The sequence below is a fragment of the Diuraphis noxia genome, unplaced genomic scaffold (assembly GCF_037042655.1).
Source record: "Diuraphis noxia isolate RWA-SAM2 unplaced genomic scaffold, SU_Dnox_SAM2 contig0001, whole genome shotgun sequence".
In the NCBI taxonomy this organism is placed as follows: domain Eukaryota; kingdom Metazoa; phylum Arthropoda; class Insecta; order Hemiptera; family Aphididae; genus Diuraphis; species Diuraphis noxia.
The window spans coordinates 19,716,431-19,739,202 of record NW_028301711.1 but is presented as its reverse complement, the minus strand read 5'-3'; the positions used below and the strand labels follow the sequence as shown (position 1 = coordinate 19,739,202).

At 26.8% G+C, this 22,772-nt stretch overlaps 2 protein-coding genes and 2 pseudogenes across 2 annotated transcripts; all 4 read left to right on the top strand.

Annotated features, from left to right (window-relative positions):
- The first annotated feature begins 3,347 nt into the window (after positions 1-3,347).
- Positions 3,348-5,593, top strand: LOC149060243 (E3 SUMO-protein ligase ZBED1-like; annotated as a pseudogene).
- Positions 5,594-7,565: 1,972 nt separating this feature from the next.
- Positions 7,566-8,507, top strand: LOC107171058 (zinc finger MYM-type protein 1-like). Its single transcript, XM_089228466.1, has one exon. It carries the CDS (start codon positions 7,566-7,568, stop codon positions 8,505-8,507), a length of 942 nt encoding a protein of 313 aa, XP_089084592.1.
- A 49-nt stretch (positions 8,508-8,556) lies between these two features.
- LOC149060242 (uncharacterized) lies at positions 8,557-9,909 on the top strand (annotated as a pseudogene).
- A 3,066-nt stretch (positions 9,910-12,975) lies between these two features.
- Positions 12,976-14,189, top strand: LOC149060241 (uncharacterized). Its single transcript, XM_089228454.1, has 4 exons — positions 12,976-13,365; positions 13,434-13,681; positions 13,768-13,927; positions 14,020-14,189. Exons 1-4 carry the CDS (start codon positions 13,317-13,319, stop codon positions 14,187-14,189), a joined length of 627 nt encoding a protein of 208 aa, XP_089084580.1. The 5' UTR covers positions 12,976-13,316.
- Positions 14,190-22,772: the final 8,583 nt, after the last annotated feature.

The window sequence follows — 22,772 nt, the reverse complement described above, 5'->3', positions numbered from 1 at the left end:
TATGTAAATATATTTTATAATTTTTTGTTAATTATTTTATTTATGTTACTTATGTCTTATTACAAAAGATAATTTTAGTTTGCAACTAAAGACTGAAAAAAATTAATTTGTTTTCTGTTATTACCTACATAGGTATAAGTATTATGTTATCGAATTTTTTATATTTACAATTATGTAAACACATTTAATAATATTTTTTATGTATTTAATTGATGTTACTTATGACCTTAAATAAGCCAGAAAAACCTTACTTTAAAATTTTCAGTTGCTTTTTTCACCTAGTGAACATTTAAGGGTTAATATTTAACAATTAGTTTTTATCAATCATTTTTTGTATTAATTAAATAAAAAGAACACACAAATGTTTTCCTTAAACGTTTGTTCAACTATAAACAATCATTAGGTATTTAATATTTAACGATTAGTTTTTATCAATCATTTTTTGTATTAATTAAATAAAAAGAACACACAAATGTTTTCCTTAAACGTTTGTTCAACTCTAAACAATCATTGGTTATTGAGTGTTTTGTAATAAGAATTATTATTGTGAATCAATTGAAAAAAATTAAAAAGGTAGGTATCCCTTTTACTTATATTATACAATATAATATACTACTTTTATATACATATATTACCTATAAAATATATACTAACTAATTAGCTGCTAGTATAATTATCATATAATAAATCTATTTTGTTAATAATTGAATTCAAGTATTTGTAATAGATTAATATGTTGGCCGTCGAACTAAATATACTTATAAACTTAGTAGGTATGTACTACTCCAATACTACATTACTCACGAATGCTGCGAGTTGTACTCCCGGAGCAATAGCTGTTTTCAAAGGAAGATTTTAAATAACAACAAAAACATATCACATACACAATCAGTAGAAAATACAAATGCTAAAAAAAGAAAATAGCTCCTCAAGTTCACCTATATTCAATGAAAAAACGAATACAAAATAATACGTTATAAATCCAAATAAGGCGAATCCAATGAAAACATGACTTGTGAACGTGAATAAGGAAACAATAATCCTAAATGATCAATTAATGATTATTTTTATAAATTAAATTAATATAAAACTAATAATAATTAAAGTAAGTACGTATAGTAATAACAATAATTAATAAATGTGCACAAATTTGTATTAATATATTAATTGTATACTTATATATTTATATATGAATAAATAATCACAGACGTAATAATAAATATCGACACTTTTTTTTATAAGTCGGAAACAATCGCCGATAAACGTCGTTGACATTTGTGTGGAAATTCGGCCGGCAGATGTCGCGAGCGTCAATATCGATGCGCGGAATAAGGTCAGAGTATAGATACGAAACGTTCCGTAACGTTACTCATCAGTAAAGTTATCAATATTATAATGCAAGGTATGTATTCTATAAATATAATATGTTCATTATTGAAAGTATGCTTCACCCATAGTAAGTTCTCCAATCATATAGTAGATACTGTCGAATTCTCAAAAATCGAAACGATAAAAATGCCCAATGAAAACGGATTGTCATGATGCCGTCTAGACTATTCTAGGTTATGCGTGTTATTTTTCAAAATATTTCATTTTACACACGTTTTTATTCTATGCCTCTGTCCTCTATGGTGTTGTGCAGTTTTTTTTTTCACGAATGTCACAAATTCAGTGGCGCCCAACCCTATTACTAGGTGTAGCGTTCGCTACACCTTGAAAATAAGGGGTGGGTGGGTATAATGAAATAAAATAATTAATTCCAAATATGTTCATTATTAATTATTATAATATAATTATAATATCAATATATCACGTATTTTGTTCATCTTCATATAAGACATAAGTATCGTAAACCGTTTGCAATGAACATTAAACCACCTAAACTGGCTAAACTGTATAGAGTATACTATTTACATCATACTCGAAAATCATTAATCAAAAGATAATATTGTGGGGATAACCACTATAGTAATAATTATTGGTAAATGCGAAAAAGAAATAAACGTGTATTCGTCGATGCCCAACGGAAATTTATTATTTTATTTTTATTGCATATTAGAACAGCGTATGACATCACACACAGACGCACAGACGGGCGCAGGCCGACCAAATGCAGCTTATAAGTGTCGTCTAGCGACTAGCGTACTGTAATAGTATTATTATTGTATTATAATTATTAATAAATATCGTTATCGATGTTATCGTCGTCGTCGTCGACCAACGACAATGCCACCAAAAATAACCAAAATCAACCCAAGTGTTAAAACTTATAATATTATTAACAGTCATTCACTGTAATATTTCCTTTCCATAGTGACACTGCCACGGTACTGGGTGTTTTTCTTTGTATTTGTAAAATTATGAACTGTTTGCCTGTTTATTAATTTATTGTTCCGTCTAATTTCATTCCGTTTTTCTCGAAACTTGAATATTGAGTATTGATTATTTAGAGTGCTTAGAATAAATATAAGTTATAATCATTTGATTTGTCCAGTTTTATACCGTCCAGCAGCTGAGCAGCCTTTTTTCTTTCAATTTAAATTGACAAATCGGTAAGTACCTACATTTATTGTACCTAATATTTAATTAGAGTATTAAATATTACCAATAGTTACTGAAAAATGTCAATTTTTAATTTTTATTATATATGTAGGTAGGTATCAAATTATTCATTTTTATTTAATAATGTACCTATTAAATAAAAATGAATTATTAAGATTTTTTTTTATAGATTTATATAAATTTCATCTTCGACGTCGCATTCAAGATGATTGAAAAGTGTATCTGCGGAAAACTAAAAACTAGTGGTGTCACTAATATCCGGATTCCAATACTATTCGGATAATCCGGATATTCGAATCCAAATAATAAACGGATAAAATCCGAATTATCCGAATAATCCGGATATTTTAAACTTGTTGCTTAATTATTTGCTATTTAATTTATAGGTATTACACTGTTTTATTTAAGATGGTAAAACTTAAAATTTAAAAATAATAGTTTGACTCAAAAATGTTAGTAAAGTTATATCATTTTATCATAATATGTAATTATTTATCGTTGAGAGTATTAAATTATCTCAAACATATTAGGCTTTAATACGTTTTTGCAATGTAAGTTTTATCTTATTGTGGATATTAGTGTTAGATTATATTTTGATTAGATAAAATTATTTCAACTGTCGATTTTATGATCGCTCTAGTCGTAATGGCATTTAATGTTAATTTTCGTTCTGTCTGTATTTTATTCGTCAACTATCAACAATTCAACATCATAAGACAATATTAATATAAATATTTACTTAATTATTATTATTATTTTATATTATTATCGTTTGAACAATAACTATGAATCGTAGTAACGTTTGGAAATATTTTAATCGCGGTGAAACAAATGAAACAGCGACGTGTAAAATATGTAGTCAAATTTTGAAAAATATGGGGTCTACTTCTTCTTTGTGGTATCACTACAAATCGTAGCATGATACTAATAATGGAATCGATGCAGTACAATTAACTGAGGAGAGGTAAGCCATCATTAATTATTTTATGTTAAAAATAGGTAATACAACTATTATATAATATTCTTTATAAAATTTCCAAATTTTAAACTTAAGTAGCAAAACAGAACAGATATCGACATCTTCAGATATGTCATCTTCGACATCAATACAACAGTAGTATCACAACCACCCCAAAAACGTTTAAAGAGATCTCATGTTTCATCTGCAATTAAATTTAGACCTGTAGATAAAAGTCGTGCCGAACTGATTACTCAGAGTATTTGCCAAATGATTACAATGGATATGCTACCATTTAGTACGGTAGAAAACAAAGGATTTCGAAAATTGATGTCAGTTATTGAACCAGACTATAAAGTACCATGTAGAAATACAATCATCGTTCGTATTGAAAAAATGTATGATGATAAAATGATGGAACTAAAGCGTAATCTAGAAAATATAAAAGGTGTAGCATTAACTACGGATGGCTGGACGTCTTTGGCTGTAGATTCTTATATAACATTCACATGTCACTACTTTAATGAAAATTGGGAACTATGTACTCAAGTATTAGGGTTTGAAGAAATGCGAGAAAGCCATACGGCAGATAATATACAAGACAGTTTAATTAATATTATTGAAACATGGAATTTAACCGGTAAAGTCATAGGGATAAGTCACGATAATGCTGCAAATGTAACTAATGCTGTACGAAACTTACAAGAACGTGATATTTATTCAAGTCCGTGTGCCGCCCATACATTGCAATTATCTATTAATAAAGGTCTTGAGAATAGAATGTGTAGCCATTTATTAAAATTAGCCTCGGACATAGTTGCTGCTTTTAGGCACTCTCCAAAACGAACAAATGCTTTAGAAAACAAAATCAGCGAATTAGGACAAAAAAAATTGTGTTTAATACAGAGATGTCCGACTAGATGGAATTCTAGTATGGATATGTTAATGCGTTTACTAGAACTTCGGCCAGCTATTGTATCGATAATGTTAGATCGTACATTATTCAACACAAAAACAGCAAAAAAATTAGAAATGCTCGAAGAAGACTAGGAGTACTGCCAAATATTGGTGAAACTTTTAAAACCACTACAATTAGCTACGACAGTTTTATGTTATGAACGACAAGTTACAATATCAATGGTAATTATTTTGCATTCATTTTTTGATATATGATAATAATAAAATGCTTTATTTAATATTATAATTTAATAGGTAATAGTAAATTTATAAACATAATTAAATTATTAAATTATTTAAAATAATTATATTTTAATACTTTTAAAAAAGTTATTAAGCTTTACAAAATTCAACATTAACAAGCTCAAAATTATATATATTTATCTCTAAATTTTCTCTAAAAAAAAACATTTTATTATAAAACCAATAACTTTTGTGTATCGCTCAGAATTAAAAATATTAATAAAAAAAACATATTTTTTAGATACGACCAATTGTTAAAAGCCTTATAGAAAAGCATTTAAAACTCGAAGATACAGACTCAACACTAGCAATGGTGTTTAAAGAAACAGTGTGTAATGAACTACGTCGGAGGTTTAATATTGATTTTGAAGAAGAAAATGGAATTGCAGCAGACATTTATTCGGAATATAGGGAAGTAAACATAGCACAAATTGCAAGTTTACTAGATCCAAGGTACAAGAATTTACAATTTGAATCATCAGATCGTATACGAGAAATTATTAAACAAAAAATTCGTTCAAAGATACAGTCAATTAGATATATATCTGAAAATGAAAACACCTCAAATACTAAACAAAGTTCAGTATTAGATGATTTATTGGGGATAGTTCCACTAAATTCTGAGGATGAATTTTCGAGGTACTTGGCTGAACCACAAATTAATCATATGATGATCCGTGTTTGTGGTGGAAATCGCGTGAACTTACGTTTCCTTCTTTATCTGTTCTCGCGAAAAATATTCTTTGTATACCGGCTTCTTCGGCATCTTCAGAACGTGTTTTTTCTACTGCTGGATCAATTCTATCCCCAAAGAGAAATAGAATGACTCCCTTACATTTATCAGCCCTGGTATTTTTAAATAAAAATATTTGATTCTAAACTAGAAAAATATAAAAACAACTATTTTCATTATTATAGTGTGTATCCCGTTTATACTTAAAATTGCATTAAATGTGCCTGTACGTTAAATTTATTTATTAAAAAAAATATTATATTGTGTTAATATGTGTATAATGTATATCGTATTACTTATTTATTATGTATTTATTACGTATTAATTATTTTTATAGTTGATTTTGCTATGATTATTATTTATTATAAATGTTAAAATTATTGTTATTATTTAAATATTTAATATTTGCTAAGACATGATCTATATTCTATAATATGAAATAAAACATTATTATAACTACTACCAAATGCATCAACCGTCAACATATTTTTAAAACCTTCCTTTATAATAATTAGATTGGATATATGAACATTTAAATTATTCGAATTATTCGGATTATTCGGTTATTAAATTTTGGATTCGGATATCCGGATATCCAAAAATCCGGATTTTTGACATCACTACTAAAAACTAAATTTATCAATGATACTAACTGGATGCGACATTTAGATACCTGTCAAACATCAAAAATTAAATTAAAGAATACTGATATTACTTCTTTTTTTACAATTGGACGTAACAAAAAACCTATGCAAGGTAATTATGTGTCTAGTAACGTAAGTTACTTCAATTCAATCAGTTATTTTCAATTATAAATAAAATAAATAAATAAATATTAATTAGTATACATTTTATAAATTAATTAAATAAATTACTAACTTTGAATGAAAAAGTTGAAAAACTATAAAAAGTTCCTTCTAATTTTTATATTTATGAAATTTTAATGTAGAAAAATCAGAAGTTAGTAATGTTCTCGCCGAAGGTTCAGTTAACTCAGTTCTACAAGTTGCAGGTAATTTAATTTTTCAGATTTAAATTGACTACAGCATGAATGATTGATTAATGTTCATTTAGATTTTTAATTACTAATATATTTAATATTTGCTTAAACATTATTATTAATGTACCTAAATTATGTGTAACAACAATAACTAAACTAAGATTTTTATATTTAGAAATTGATACTGTGATCGATTCTGGAGTTAATGACCGAGTGTTAAAGCCAACAGATTATGAGAAAAATGATGTTGTGGATGACTGTAAACCAGACTTTAGTAATGTCTTCTCCGAAGGTTCAGTTAACTCAGTTCTACAAGTTGCAGGTATTTTAATTTTTCAGATTTAAATTGACTACAGCATGAATGATTGATTAATGTTCATTTAGATTTTTAATTACTAATATATTTAATATTTGCTTAAACATTATTATTAATGTACCTAAATTATGTGTAACAACAATAACTAAACTAAGATTTTTATATTTAGAAATTGATACTGTGATCGATTCTGCCAATTCTGGAGTTAATGACCAAGTGTTAAAGCCAACGGATTATGAGAAAAATGATTATGTGGATGACTGTAAACCAGACTCTAGTAATGTCTTCACTAAAGGTTCATTAAACTCAGTTCCACAAGTTTCAGGTATATTTTGTTTTCTAAATTTGCCATACCTATATCATTTAACATGCAAAGCAATTAAGACATTAAATTTTATAAAGATAATTACTAGTGAGTTTAAGTTAATAAATAAATAAATATCATAAACATATCATTAAACAAATTATGAGTAGGTATTTCAAAATAAAAGGTTAACAATTTTTTTCATATTTTAGGTCAGAAAACAGATACTAATATAAACACATTGGACAATGATCCTGCCAAACTATGTTTACTAAAAAATCTAACTTATGAATTGATTAACAAAATATTAGAAATAAGTCCATCACAACCTAGTGTTGACTCTCATAGTAAAAACAATTTCCAATAAATGAAAAAGGTAGAAGATTTCATTCCGAATGGTATAACAAAATTCTTCCAGATGGAAAAAGTGTAGAAAATAGAAATTGGCTTAGCTATTCCATTACCAATGACCGTATTTAATGTATTGATTGTATGTTTTTTTCTTCTTCTGATAACCAACCGAATACTGCATGGACAAAAAATGGTTTCAACGCATGGTCTAGAGGATTAAATGGCATTGAACGTCATGAGTGTACTGAAAGTCACATAGCAAGTTCAATGAAACGTTTATTAAGACAGTCGATTTTACCAATAATTCCTTCATTGCAATGTTGTAAAAAAGAACAAGTGTTTAAAAACCGTGAAATTGTGAAACAATTAATTGATATTACGTTATACCTCGGTAGACATGGATTGGCGTTTCGTGGACATCGTGAAGGGTGGTGTGAACAAAATAAAGGAAATTTTAAAGATCTTATTATACTTATTTCTAAATATTCACCTATTATGGCTCAGTATGTTACTGAAATTAAAACACAAACACACAAAAGTGAATGTTCATTTATCTCTTGGAGAAAACAAAATTTATTAATTGATACAATTTCTGAATGTATAGCAACATTCATAGATGAAGAAATAGTTGGTGCTAGGTTTTTCAGCATATCAATCGATAGTACTTTTGACATATCGAGAAAAGAACAAGTTTCCTTTGTCATTAGATATGTTCAAAACGATACTGTCAAAGAACGGTTTATTGCTTTAAAAGAATCTTCAAACACACGAGGGGTAGATTTAGCTGAACTTTTTTATAGTGTTTGTACTGATCACAATCTGGATTGGAAAAATTATTTAATCGGGCAAGCTTATGATGGAGCAGCAAGTATGCGTGGGCAGTATACTGGCTTACAATCAATTATTAACGGACAAAATACATGTGCAGTGTATATATGGTGCTGGGCCCATAGATTAAATCTAGTAGTAATTGATGCTGTTTCATCGGGTAACAATGCTATGGATTTATTTGGAAATTTGGAAGAAATTTTTGATTTCGTTTGTTCAAGCAAAAAAAGAATTTCTTTATATGAAAAAAATTAATCCAAAATTACCTATTAGAAGATTTAAAAGAGTTACTACTACACGTTGGATGTCACATTACTATGCATTATGTACTGTACTCAAAACATTTAATGCTTTGATTGAAACCCTTCAAGTTATTAGAGATACAGAAGGGCCAGGGGACAGACGATATGGCATCACTGCTGGTGGTTTACTTAAATACTTTACATCTGAAATATTTTTGTTAACAGCTTATAGCTTTGAAAGTATATTTAAAATTTTAGATAAAACATCTCAACATTTGCAAAGTCCAGATTTTGATATTTACTGTGCTACCATGCTTATAGAAGACAATTTGGAATCCTTAAAAAAACTTCGAACAAATGAATTATTTAATGAAATCACTGATCAAACAAAAAAGTTCATTATAGACAGTGATTATGAGTTTGAACCTTTACCTCTACAAAGATCTCGTAAGCGAAAGCAAATGGCTGATGAAAAGGCTAGCGATGAAGTGATAATTCAACCTATACAAAATTTTAAAGTTAACACATACTTTTCAGCTCTGGACTGTATAATAACTCAGTCAGAAAAGTTCATTGGTAACAAAAATACTTCATCAAACAACTCAAAAAGTCCTGATAAAACTACTCTTGGTTTATTAAAAGATATTAGTCTTCTGTCTAAGAAAAGGTTGAATGAAGTAAAACAAAATCCTAAAAAATTTCCAGTAGATGCTTTTAATGTTTTTGGAAAAATGTATTCAAAATTTGTTCAACCAGATAATGCTAGACATGAGTATAAAAAATTTTGTAACTATTTTGAACTATTGGAAAAACGTGAAAGTTTGCCAAATATGCTTCATGATGACAGAGATAAAGCAGTTTATTTGGAAGATTCTGATATAAATCAAGAGGAGGATTTGGATTCAGAAAATGACAACAATTTCATTTCAAAAAAAAAAATAAAGATATAATGATGCATTAGAAAAAAACATAAAAAATCATAGTATAATAAAATAAATATTATATAAAATATATAAATTTATTTTATCCAAATTGAAATATTTTACAAGAATAATTTGTTATTTGGTTAATATTGAATTAACTGCGATGTATAGGATTACTTGAATATTTCCTAAATAAGATAAACTTTTTGTTTCAGATTATTTTGCAATCATGGTTCTCTTAAAATTATGTTTCCAACATTATTTACCATGTACAAAATTGCTTTAACATTACCAGTGGGAAGTGTAGAGACGGAAAGAAGTTTTTCCAAGCTTAAAATTATTAAAAACAGACTTCGTTCTACCATGTCCAATGACAGACTAGAGTCACTGATGAGGATAAATTGTGAGCAAGATATTGATATTGATTACACGTGTGTAATTGATAAATTTAGCCTAAAATCTTCATCGTTAATTAAAAATCTTACATTTTAAATTTAATAATTAATTCATGAATGAACAAATATTCAAACTCAAAATAGTCATATCTGTATTATTTACATGTAGTATTATTATTATAGTATCATATGCTACCTATATGGTATAACTGGACCAGTTAAACTGGTTATTAAACATAAAAGAATATGTCTTAGTGTGTTACCACAACCACACAATGTATTACAACAGTGAGATTGAGGAATAAGGATTATAATAAGGTAAGCTATTTCGCAATACTTTTTAATATTTTTTTTAAAGGTTTTAATACATTTAAAAACTATAATACCTACCTGATACTTATTGGAATGAATGTTTCATTGAAATATTAGTATTTCAATTGTTATTACAAATTATTACACCTTTTTTTAACAATGTTTAATTAAAACACAGATCATATTGATTGGTACCTATTTACTAATATTATATCAATATCAATTAAAATATAATAATGTATAAAATAATAAATTTTTGAGTTTTGAGGGGGTGGGTGGGTAAAATTATTTCATGCTACACCTGAAAAATGTATCTTGGGCGCCACTGGTCACAATTATTCACGATGTGTTTTGACAATTATTAACTGTTCTTTTTTTTTAACCTGTATAACTTGTATTTATGTCATACTGCAGTTTGCTGATTAGTTGTACGAGGCGTGTCCAGAAAGTAAGTGTACTGAGGCTCTCACGGCCATAGGGAATATTTTTTTACTATGTTGGCTACACTGCCGTATAGCTTTACTCCTAACCTTTAAAACAAGACCAGAATAAGTTCAGTACGTTGAAAACTGTGGTCGCACGAATTTTTCTTGTTAAACATGTCGATCAAGTCTGCCGCCAAGTGCGAAATCCGCGCCGTTATCCGTTACCTTGTTGCGAAGGAAAAATCTCCACATGAGATTTTTAATGAGGTACGAACGGTTTATGGTGAAGGCCATATGAATCGTACCAGTGTATACAAGTGGTGTAGGGAGTTTAAAAACGGCCGTAAAAATGTACATGACGATCTGAGGAGTGGGAGACCGTCGATTTTGACTGACGACATTGTGAAAAAAGTCGAGAATGCGGTCCGTGACGATCGCAGATTGACTCTGGATGAACTTTCTGCAATGTTTCCGCAACTGTCAAGGTCTCTGCTCCACGAAACAATCACAGAAACACTTGGATTTCATAAACTGTGCGCAAGATGGGTCCCAAAACAGCTTACTGATCAACACATGTTGAATCGAGTCCAAGCCTCTAGAGAGTTTTTGGAACGCTATGAACTGGACGGTGATAATTTTCTCAAGTCTATTGTTACTGGAGATGAAACTTGGGTTGCACACTATACACCTGAAACCAAGAGACAGTCCGAACAGTGGCGTCACACCACTTCACCCTCAACCAAAAAGTTCAAAACCACCATTACAGCCAAAAAAATCATGGCATCAGTGTTTTGGGACCACAAAGGCATCATTTTGATTGAATATTTATCTCAGGGGGAGACCATCAACGCAGCAAGATATTGTGAGACCCTAAAAAAATTGAAGAGAGCTATTCAAAATAAAAGGAGAGGTCTGTTAACGAGCGGAGTCTGCCTGCTGCACGACAACGCCAGACCCCACACAGCCAATGTCACGAAGCAATTGTTGGACTCATTTGGATGGGATGTTTTGAACCACCCCCCGTATTCCCCCGACCTGGCGCCTTCAGATTACCATTTGTTCACTTCCCTGAAGAAGCACATGGGTGGAAAAAAATTTTCAGCTGACGAGGAAGTGAAGGGGGCGGTCGAAAAGTGGACAAAGGAGATGGCGGCAGAGTTCTACGAGGCAGGCATAAAAAAATTAATCTGCCGTCTCACAACCTGCATTGAAAGAAATGGTGACTATGTAGAAAAATAGCACACAAATATATTAATGTAACCACGTTATTTTTTTTTTTTAATAAATTTTTTTGAAGCCTACAAAAATTGAGTACACTTACTTTCTGGACACGCCTCGTATTTCGTTAACTTACTAACGATCACGGCCATATAGATAGGTCCGGCAACTCGACGATTTTTGTGTGCCGTTATTGTATACGGGATCGGGGGAATGCTATGTGGCGCTATCTACTTACAAATTAATGACATACTATATAGTATAGAACTCTATACTATGAATGTAGATAGCACCACTTAGCATTCCCCTGTGATCGCCTACACACGGCCATATATTAATAGTAGTACCATTATACATATTATATTATTATTATAATAATATAATAGGTACCTATTGTATTTCATTTTTATAAAACTTTATTAATTGTGTGTTGCCTGTGTTACCTACTGAAATTGAAATTTGAATTAGACGTCTGGAAAGTGGAGAATAAAAAGACAAATGACAAAGTATAATATTATTAATTATGCATAATAAATAGTAACAAGTAATATCTTTAATATAGGTATAGTTGTTTAACACTTTAACAACAATGTATAAATATTAACATATAAACTTAAAACCTTTATATAGTACAGAATTTTGATAGTTTTTTTCTTTTTTGATTTTCTTTTTGATTATTTTGATTTAGCTGCCTAGTAAATTGGCGCATACGCATATTGATATAGTACCTTATGGAGTAAGTAATTATTTCGTCTTTGTGTTGACGACAAGGGAAACCTAAACATTCATTAGTCAATATATATCTTTATTTTGTTTTTAAATTTGATCATATAAAAGAATCAACTAAAATAGATAAATACAAGAATAAGCCACTATCGACGACTTCTATTGACATTTCTGAAAACATAGATCAACGTAATATTAGATATAAATCTAATGTAAGCCTGCCGACTGAACTACTGGCAAATTCTAGTGAAAAAATAGTTCCAGAAGAAAATAATTCAAGCTATAAGCTTATTTTTGTTAAAATTATTTTTAATTAATACTTTCTATAGACTATAATTCCCTTGTAGTATTAATTAGTTTAAATACTATGGGGATTTGAATTTAAATCCATCTTTTTCTAACGCACATGCCACATATGACATTATAGATATGGTACATATACGTATATGTCCATCATACTGGATTAACCTGTAGTAAATCAATAAGACTTTTGAAAACATATTTCGATTAGTTAACTTCTACATTTTTGATTTTAATTTTATCCTTAAATACTAAAAACTTCATTAAAAATTATTATATTTCAACTGTTGACTAAATCACAATATCAAAAATGTGAGGCAATCTCGAATTCTCGAGTAGGCTTTGGGTTTTAGAGTCCTTATTGTTTCACTGGATCTACCAAGTTGAAAATAAAACATATTAATATCATATGTTGTTGGTAGCAGGTGTGATAGAGAACATTGGTTTCCGATCCCAATAACTAATTAATATTACACTTACAGATGATGTGGATAAATTAAAAGAAAAAAATGTTCAACATAATATGCAAAATTCAATGAATACTACTGCTAATATTAATATCTCAGAATTTGGTATGTCTAGTTCACATAATAATTAATTAAAACAATATTATTGATACTTCTTTTTCAAATTATTGTAGCTGATCATGTTTTTTCAAAAATGGATTATTTTTACAAAAGAATGTACAACTTTATGGCTTTTAGCAATACAGAATTTCAAAATTTAGCTCAAGGACAAGAAGAAATAAAAAACTTAATCAACACTGCCAATATAATTATTACTGAGCATTCAGATGATTTTGAACCATATTGTTGGCCTATTTCTTCATTTGAAGAGCTTGAGGAGATAGAGAATAAGCTTTGTGACAGAGATTTTAAAAACAAACTTGTAAGGTTTTAAAGAAACAGTACACAATCTAATAATAAAATATAACTATAATAGTTTCAATAAATATTTTTGGTTTATGTTAACAGATTTTACAGCTGGGTAGAATTGGAGGAAAGACTGCAAAAGAAATAATAAAAAAAATCATGGCAACCATATTTTCAGATGCTATTCTAAATCAATACTCATATACTGGTTTCAAAGGAAAAAAACCATTTAATAATCTTATGTTGAACAGAGTTATATTTGGTATGTTATGCAAAACATAATTTATGTATAACCATTAACCAATACTTCAAAATTGTATTTATTATTTTTATTATATTGCTTTTTTTTCTCAGAAACAGTCAGAAAAGACAAACGGTTCTTCAACATAACAGATAATGAAATTGAACAATATTTAAAGCAATGGATTTCTCAAGCTCCTTTCCGCGGAGAATACCCTAAGAACAGAAAACTAAAGAATAGATTAACATGTGATATAAATAACTCAAATGAATCTATGTCTTAACTTTATATTTCAGCTTACAATTTATAACTTTCAATTAAATATTAATAGTTTTAACAAGGATTATTATTATAATAAAGTTTATTATGATAATAATATTTTAATGCATAGGTTAACCTATCCTATAATTATAATATAACCTATCCTGTGGTACTTTTATTATTTAATTATTAAACATATTTCCATGTAGTACACTATAGTATTTTGATTAAAGTAAATTTATATGATTAAATTTAAGCTATTAATTTTTAATTCAGAACTATGCATAATATTAATATTAATACCTACATAAATATATAAATTTACAATATATTTTATTATTTATGATATTTAAATGTAATTTAATTTGTTTGTTTATTTATTTTATTTCTTTAAAAAATCATGTTTTTTTTATGAAATAACTTTATCATTCTAATGATATATTAATAAAATTAATCATATTAAAGTTAAGAATCAATTAACCTAAAAGACATAATAATACTTAGTATTATACTTCAGTACAGAAATTTCTGTAAATCTTATACCAAAGCACTTTTACTTATGTTTGTTATGAAATTTATGAATATTTATTATCTTATTATCATTCGGTTTTTGAAAAATATTTTAATATATATATATATATATATATATATATATTAATATACTCCAAGTATATATAAATACCGATCATGAACAATGATTTTGTAAATAGGGTACAATTGTTGACAAATATTTGGCAAAAGTTAGTGTTTAATTGAAAACATATTTTTTGAGTCACATTATGAAGTTTGTCAAACATTTAATTGATGTTTGCAGGTGTAAATACAATTTTATAGGAATACTGTAGTAAAAATTAGTAAATATTTGATAAATAATATTTAAATGTTGGAATGTTTTCTGGGCAATTAATTTTAAAATATTGTACAATTTTTGACTGATATTTGGCCAAAGTTTGTGTTCAATTTTTTATTAAATAATATGATCTGGTTCAAATGACATTTATCAAACATTTGGTTGATATTTGCAAATGTAAATAAAGTTATATAGAAATGATGTACAATTTTTTAAAAAAACTAGCAAATGTTTGACAAATAATATTTAAATGTTATAATGTTTTCTGGGTGGCATGGGCTATTCAAAATATCATGTTTTAAAATCGCGACTAAGATTCATTTCTTTTCTAAAAGCTATTGCCTTCATCACTGCACATCTTTAAAAAAAAAATTATTATTATACATAGGTTTGTTAAATATTCATAAAAACTCATAACCGTAATTTAAGTCGTCTATCTTTTAAAATTTTCCTCAAAACTCCTGGTACTACTATCCCGGAGGTACTCTTCCGACAAGTGGATATATCCACAATACGGTTACAATAATTTCTTAGAATATGATTTACACATTCTATTTTTTTAATAAATATATTGGGTCCATAAGGTTTTGCCAATGATAATTTTTTCATGACACTTGAGTCCCCGTCACCAATAAGTTTATTAAAAATTACATTATGCATTGACATGCTTTGGCGGAAACCTTCAACAATAATGTCTGCTTCCATTGAAGTGGAAGTTCCTTCCCAGTTCTTAAAACATTTATGAACAGAAACTTCTTTCTCGTTGGATTCAGCTTTTTGACAAACAGCACATTTATTTCGAATTCCCATCAAAAGTATTTATTTTTTTGTTCGGTATCCAATAATTATCGCCTATATAAAATAATTTATAATGTTATTATTTTTAAAAACGACTTATTGAATATCTTATAATTTTTTAACCATAAAATACTACGAAATCTTACGTAATTTCGACAAATTTAACGCTACTTAACCCCTTTATAAAAAAATATTTGAAGAGTTTACACTTAACTTTTTATATTAGGTAAATTAAATATTGATGAAGAATTTTAAATTACTATTTTTAAGCTTTTTTAGCTAGCGAAAAATTTCTAGTTACAAAAATCAAAAATGCAGGTAAGTAAGTGGATGTCGCTCTACTGTACAGTAGTTTAATAGTGGTCACTGTAATGGATAGTATCAAATTTTAATTCAATGATATAATATCATTGTATACGAAAAACGATTCTGATCGGAGACGATTTATTGCCACTCTAGGATATTTTATACAATGTTAATTATATTGTTATTATTTTTTTTTTAAATGTAGGTACCTATAAATAAAACAAATTCCAAATTAATCAAATTAAAATCATTATGTTACATGGAACCTTGCTTCAAATTTTCAACCCTTCACTATAAAAGTTAAGCATTTTATAAATGTTTAACAACTAAAGAATTTGTAAATTTTCAATTACACAAATTTTGTCAAAATTTGAACTTAAAATGGTTATAAAAAAAAATCGTGCCTATGTATTAAAATATTTTGTATCTGCTATTATATTAACTTATGGGGTAACCTTGTATTAAATTTTCAAGGTTTTTGACGCAACGAATAAAATTTTATTGACAATAATTGTTTTTTAGTTTTTTATTCTATAATTATTATAGAATAAAAAACTAAAAAACGGAAAATTTCAAACGTCTATAAATAAATTAAAAATTGATAAAATATTTAGAAAATTTTATCAAGTATAGAAATTGATGAAATAAATAGTTGGTGTAAATTTCATGTTTCTACAATTATTCGTTTTTATATAAGAACAAAATAAGATCAGTACAATAGAAATTGAGTGAATATCTAATATTGTAATTTAAATGCTCAAAAAATTTATTTTGACTTTCCGGTAGACATTTTTTACTTGATAAATATAAACATATTCATGAAGAATCTTGTATAGAATTTTCAAATCTTAGATTTAAAAAGAAAAATTTTTATGAATTTCTTACTCAAAATAAATGGCGAATTTTCGTGATTTTTACGTATTTTGTCAAAATTCGAACTTTCAATGCTTATTGAAAAAATTGTGACAATGTATTTTTAATATTTTTTAACTACTATTGCGAAAATATATTAGAAGTATTGTATCAAATTTTGAAGCTTTTTTACCCAACGAATAAAATTTTATGGTCATTTATAAAAAAAAAACTAAAAAAGATTGAAAATTTCAAATGTCTAAAAATAACTTTAAAAGATTTGAAAATTTTATCATGTATAGAAAATGCCAGTATAAACATTCAGTTAAAATAAAACAAATAAAACAGAAACTCTTTCTCCATATTTTGTAGTCACTTTTTTAAAGGATGTTATTCTATTTTTTTCATTGATATTTAGATCAGATAATTGTATATATTTGTATGTGATTATGTGATATCTGTATTTAATTCTTTTAGTAAATTATCTGCAACATTATCTGGAATATCAGCTTCAAACTCTAAATGATGGTATGTATTTCCATTATCAAACATTTTTTCATATCTGTAATAAATGTAAAATGTATTCCACTGAAAATCATTCATTTCATATAGATTGTTAGAGATAATTCTTAAATATCTATTTGGTAAAAAGAGTTTATATTTATTATCCAGTATTACAGAGATTTTTTCATTTTGATTAGTGTTAATAATTTCAAAACCAGTAACTTCATACTTTTTGTTAATTTCCAATTCTGATAATTTAATATATTTATATTTGTAACCCGGTTTATTTAAACGTACTTTTAAAGGTATAGTGTCAGACATTTTTAAATCAGATATTTTTATTTTTTATATTATATTTAGTAAGAGAAAAATTTAATAGGAAATTTAATTTTTAAGCTTATATTATTTTTCTATATTAAATGGATAAAAAATATGAAATTACATTGTTTCATTTAGATGATAATATTATATCAGAATCAATATTTCCAATACCTATGAAATGTTTAATTATAGGATCGTCCGGGTCGGGGAAAACGAATTTATTAAGTAATATTATTATTAAGTATTGGATTCCTTTTGAAAATCTTTATATTTTTACAAAGAATATTAAGCAACCAATCTATGAAAAAATGAAAGCCATATTTGATGGTGTGGATGATGTTGAGACATACGTATATATATCTAATGAAGAGATAGTATCTGTTGATGATTGTGAATCAGATAGTTTAGTTGTTTTTGATGATTATATTTTAGATAAACAAGATAGAATAAAAGATTATTTTGTAACATCTAGATCTAAAAATATTTCATGTATTTATATAAGTCAGAATTATAGTTTATTAGATTTAAAAGCAATAAGAACAAATTGTATTTTTTTAATTTTTTTTATGCAGTCAGATTTTTATATTGGGAGAATATGGAAAGATTTTTTGAGTAATGATATAGCTTTTGATAAATTTAAATCTTTATGTTCAACTTGCTGGAAAAATAAGTTTGGGTTTATATCTATTGATTTAACAGATATACATTATACACATTTATAACAAATTCAGCAACGCAAACGTAAACCCAAACGTAGATATTAACGCAAACGCAAACCCAAACGTAGATATTAACACAAACATAAACGCAAACGCAAACGGTTATTAAAATTGTTTCATATTAAATGGATATAAAGCATATGAGAAATATTTTTTTACAAGGAATGAAAGGGGTAGAAAAAGATAGAAAAAAGAGGAGGTTCTGTAATGAAAAAAATGAAAAAAGTTTTAATTAGGGAAATAGACAGAATAATTGAACTTAAAAATAAACTAAAGAAGGATTATAAAAATGCGGCTTTAAGAAACATATATGCTGAAGAAGAAAAGGAAAAATCTTTTGGACCAGTAACAAATGAATTAAAAAATATTGTAAATGCAGTTAATGAAGTTAAAGAAATAAATATTAAAACTGATGAAGATATGAAAAAAATTATGGTTCCATATAAACGACCAGAAATATTAAGGCTGGCAGATGGTTCAAATACTCCAATTAAATCACCTCTAGAAATAAGGTCAACAATTAAAAAAAATATGCCCTCAAAGAATATAATAACTTTAGGTCCAAATACAACCCAAATATTTACCTCGAATTAATGATTCAGTTTTTGGATTATATTATAATACTCATAATAAACAATATATGATTGGAAAAGATGTAGTAGAATTTAATGATGATAATTTAATTATAAATGGAAAAGCATATGAAGGAACAACAGGATTATTTAATTTATTATGCTATTCTGTGTATGCAAACCCTAATTATTATACAGAGACAGATTTTGACAATTATAAAGATATATTAATTCAGACTGATTCAATGTATCAAAATAATGATTAAAAAACTGGGCTTGTTAAATCAAGTAGAGGAGAAAAATATTTGAAAATGATTAAACCTATTTGGCATAGTTTACCTGAAAATGTAGCCAAAAAGGAAAAAAAGAGATTACCAAAAGAAGATGAAGAAAAAGAAGGAGATGGTTTAAAAAAGTATTCAGAAGATCGTATTGAGTATAAATATATACATAATTTAAATGAATTATTAAAGAGATTATATTTTATTGCTAGTGAAGAAAAAGCAGGCCATAATAATTTTCATAATGAAAAAATTTGTATTGTGCATTTTTTTACTTCTGAATTATAAAGAATAGTCAATACCCCACAAGGAATTGAGTATTTAATATCTTATGTAACAAGTTTGTCAGAAAAAATTGTAGAAGGATCAGGTCTTATGAATAATCTTTTAAAACAGTAAATTGATGTCAGAAATACATTGGCCTGGTTATAATTATCTTGGTCCTTTTACTGATTTAGAAAAAAATAAAAAACCAGTAAATAAACTAGATATGGCAGCAATGGAACATGATTATTTTTATAAAAAACATTAAGATATTAAAACAAGACATATTGGAGATAAAATTTTGGGAAATAAAGCATGGGATAGATTTTTAGATTCAAATGCATCTATAGGTGAAAAAACAGCTGCTTTTGTCACCGCAAATGCAATGAGAGCAAAGAGATATTTTGGTATGGGTTTAATTTTATTTTATAATTTTAATTCTTATTAAATGAATTTAGATTTGAATGATTCTCAAGTAAAAAAGCTTATGAAAATAAGATTGATGTAGTTATTTAATTAAAACATACACAGATTGGAAATGGTAAAAATATATTTATTTAAGTAAAATTTTTAAAATTAAATACATTAATTTAACTGATAGACAAAAAAATAAACTAATTAATGCTAAAAATAATAAAAAAGGTGTGAGATTTATGTTAAAAAACATGGTAAAGAAATAGATAGAATTGATAATGTTGGAAGATGTAGTTTAATTAAAGGTACAGTTAGTTATTCTGCAGATCTTAGTGGTCCCACAAAAATAGTGGATTTCAATCAAAATTTAATAAAGGTGGTTATTTTAGTGCTGTTGGTAAATTGTCTAATTAATGTTTAGGATTTTTTAAAGATATAGAATATTCAGTATATAAAGAAGGTTTTGAAATAAGTTTTTTAAGACGTTCTGACAATGATGCTTTATTTAGAGATCAAAATGAAAAAGGTGATCTAGCTAGTGTTGGAAAAATTGTTATTGATGAATTACTTATTAGAATACCAATTGTGACTTATGATGATTTGAATAAAACTAAGTTGATAAATGAACTAACTTTACTGTCTAAAAGAACGAATATATGTTTATATTCAAATCATGGCAATGTATAGAGAAAGAAATATTAGTGGTAAAACACTAACCAAAGACATAACAAATATGTATAGAAATATTCAAGGCTGGGCAAGTTAACGATTTTTTTTAACTCGTTAAGTTAAGTTAATATAAGAAAAAATAAGTTAAGTTAAGTTAAAAGTTAACTACAGTATTTTTTATAACTTCGTTAAGTTAATAATTAATGAATAAAAAAAATTAACTAAGTTAAAATTAACTTAATTAAAAATTTAATTTTTTTTGAATTTATAAGAAAAATAGGTGAAATGAATGACAAATTTGGAATTTGGGTCAAGTTTAGATTTTTGGGCTCACGTGGACAACCATGTAGTATGCTTAGCAATATTTACTGAGGATTTAGGGTGGGCAGTTGATGATTTATCCAATTCACTCCCACCCATTAAAGAAAGGGGGGGGGGAAGTTAAAATAGTATAAATACACAAATGATACAAGTTATACTATTAGGCATAAGCTGCTACACATAAATATTTGGGATATCCATATAAATTATACAGTATAAACACAATCAGTAAAATAAGAGACAAAAGTATATTGGATATGACTTACATAAGCACATAATATAATTTATTGATAAATGCATAAATGGTAATATTATGTTTGAATAAATAAAATAATAATTTAAAATACAATTTTTATCATCATTTTTAGTCATCAAAATAACATCACCGTGGAGTTTATTTTTATATTTATTTTTAAATATACTATAAACCCTGGAGTATAAATACTTTGAATCGGAGCGTTAACAAATATTTTGAGAAATTATTTTTTCCCCATGAGTTATTTTAATAATTTTAGGTAATAAGTAATATTGTAATGACGTATTTCTCGGGATGTGTGGCGTATGAGTTAAAATGTCATTAGGTTGATTTATGCCTTGGTTTACAAGAAAACTAATTGAGTACACAAATGTCGCGACCCGTATCGTGTATACAATTATATTATTATTTGTTAATTAAACAATTTCCCATTTATTTTCTATTATATCTAATATTTCTGAAGTCAACAAAGTTATAAATGAATGAGTTGTATCAAATTTAAAATTTAACTTAATTTTAAGAAATCTGTGTATAATTAACTTGAAGTTAACACGTTAAATATGTATAAAAATTAACGTATTAAGTTAAAAATTAGTTTCAAAAAAAAAGTAACGAGTTATTTAACTTAGTTAATATTAACTTAACGTTTTAACTTAATTTTAATTTTTAACTCGTTAATGCCCAGCCTTGGAAATATTAATAATCCTTTGTTTGCTATCATAGCTTTCCAAACAGATAAACTAGATAATCAATTAAGAGATTCAATACAGTTTGATAATTGTAATTTAAAAAATATTTGGCTTGATATTGATAGTATTAGATATCCGGAAGAACTATTGAATTTAGATTTTAAAAAAGAAAAATTTAATATTGCTTATGATATGTTGATGGATTATAAGCATTTTCATAATAGATTACATCAAGATTTGTCTTTAATGTATATAACTCCACAACAATTTAAAGATAGCACACAATTTTTTGTAATTAATATGAGTCGGCAGCCATCACAGATTTCTGGATCTAAAACAAGTATTGTCTTACATGCAGACTTTAATGAAGATGTGCCTGTTAATACCATTTGTTATATTTGTTTAGTATCTGGTTTAGAATTTTTTTTATAATCTTCCAAATAATACAATTAGAGAAAATATATAGATGATAATATCTTAATTAAATGGATTATTGTAAAAAATGTAAAACAAAAACAAAAAATAATGGAATTCCAGAATTTATTGAAAAAAATAAAATATATTATAGGAGATTATCAGTATGTAGAAAATGTAATACAAAAAAGAACAATATATCAAAACCACCCAAACTTATAGAAGTTTATGAGTTATTTAAACCAGCTAGAAAACATTTTGATACAAGACATTTTATACAAAGAGGTATAAATGATACTTGGCAAGCTGATTTATACTGTTTTAATAGACCAAAATCAAAAAACATTGATCCCAATTATTATTTAAGAAATAAAT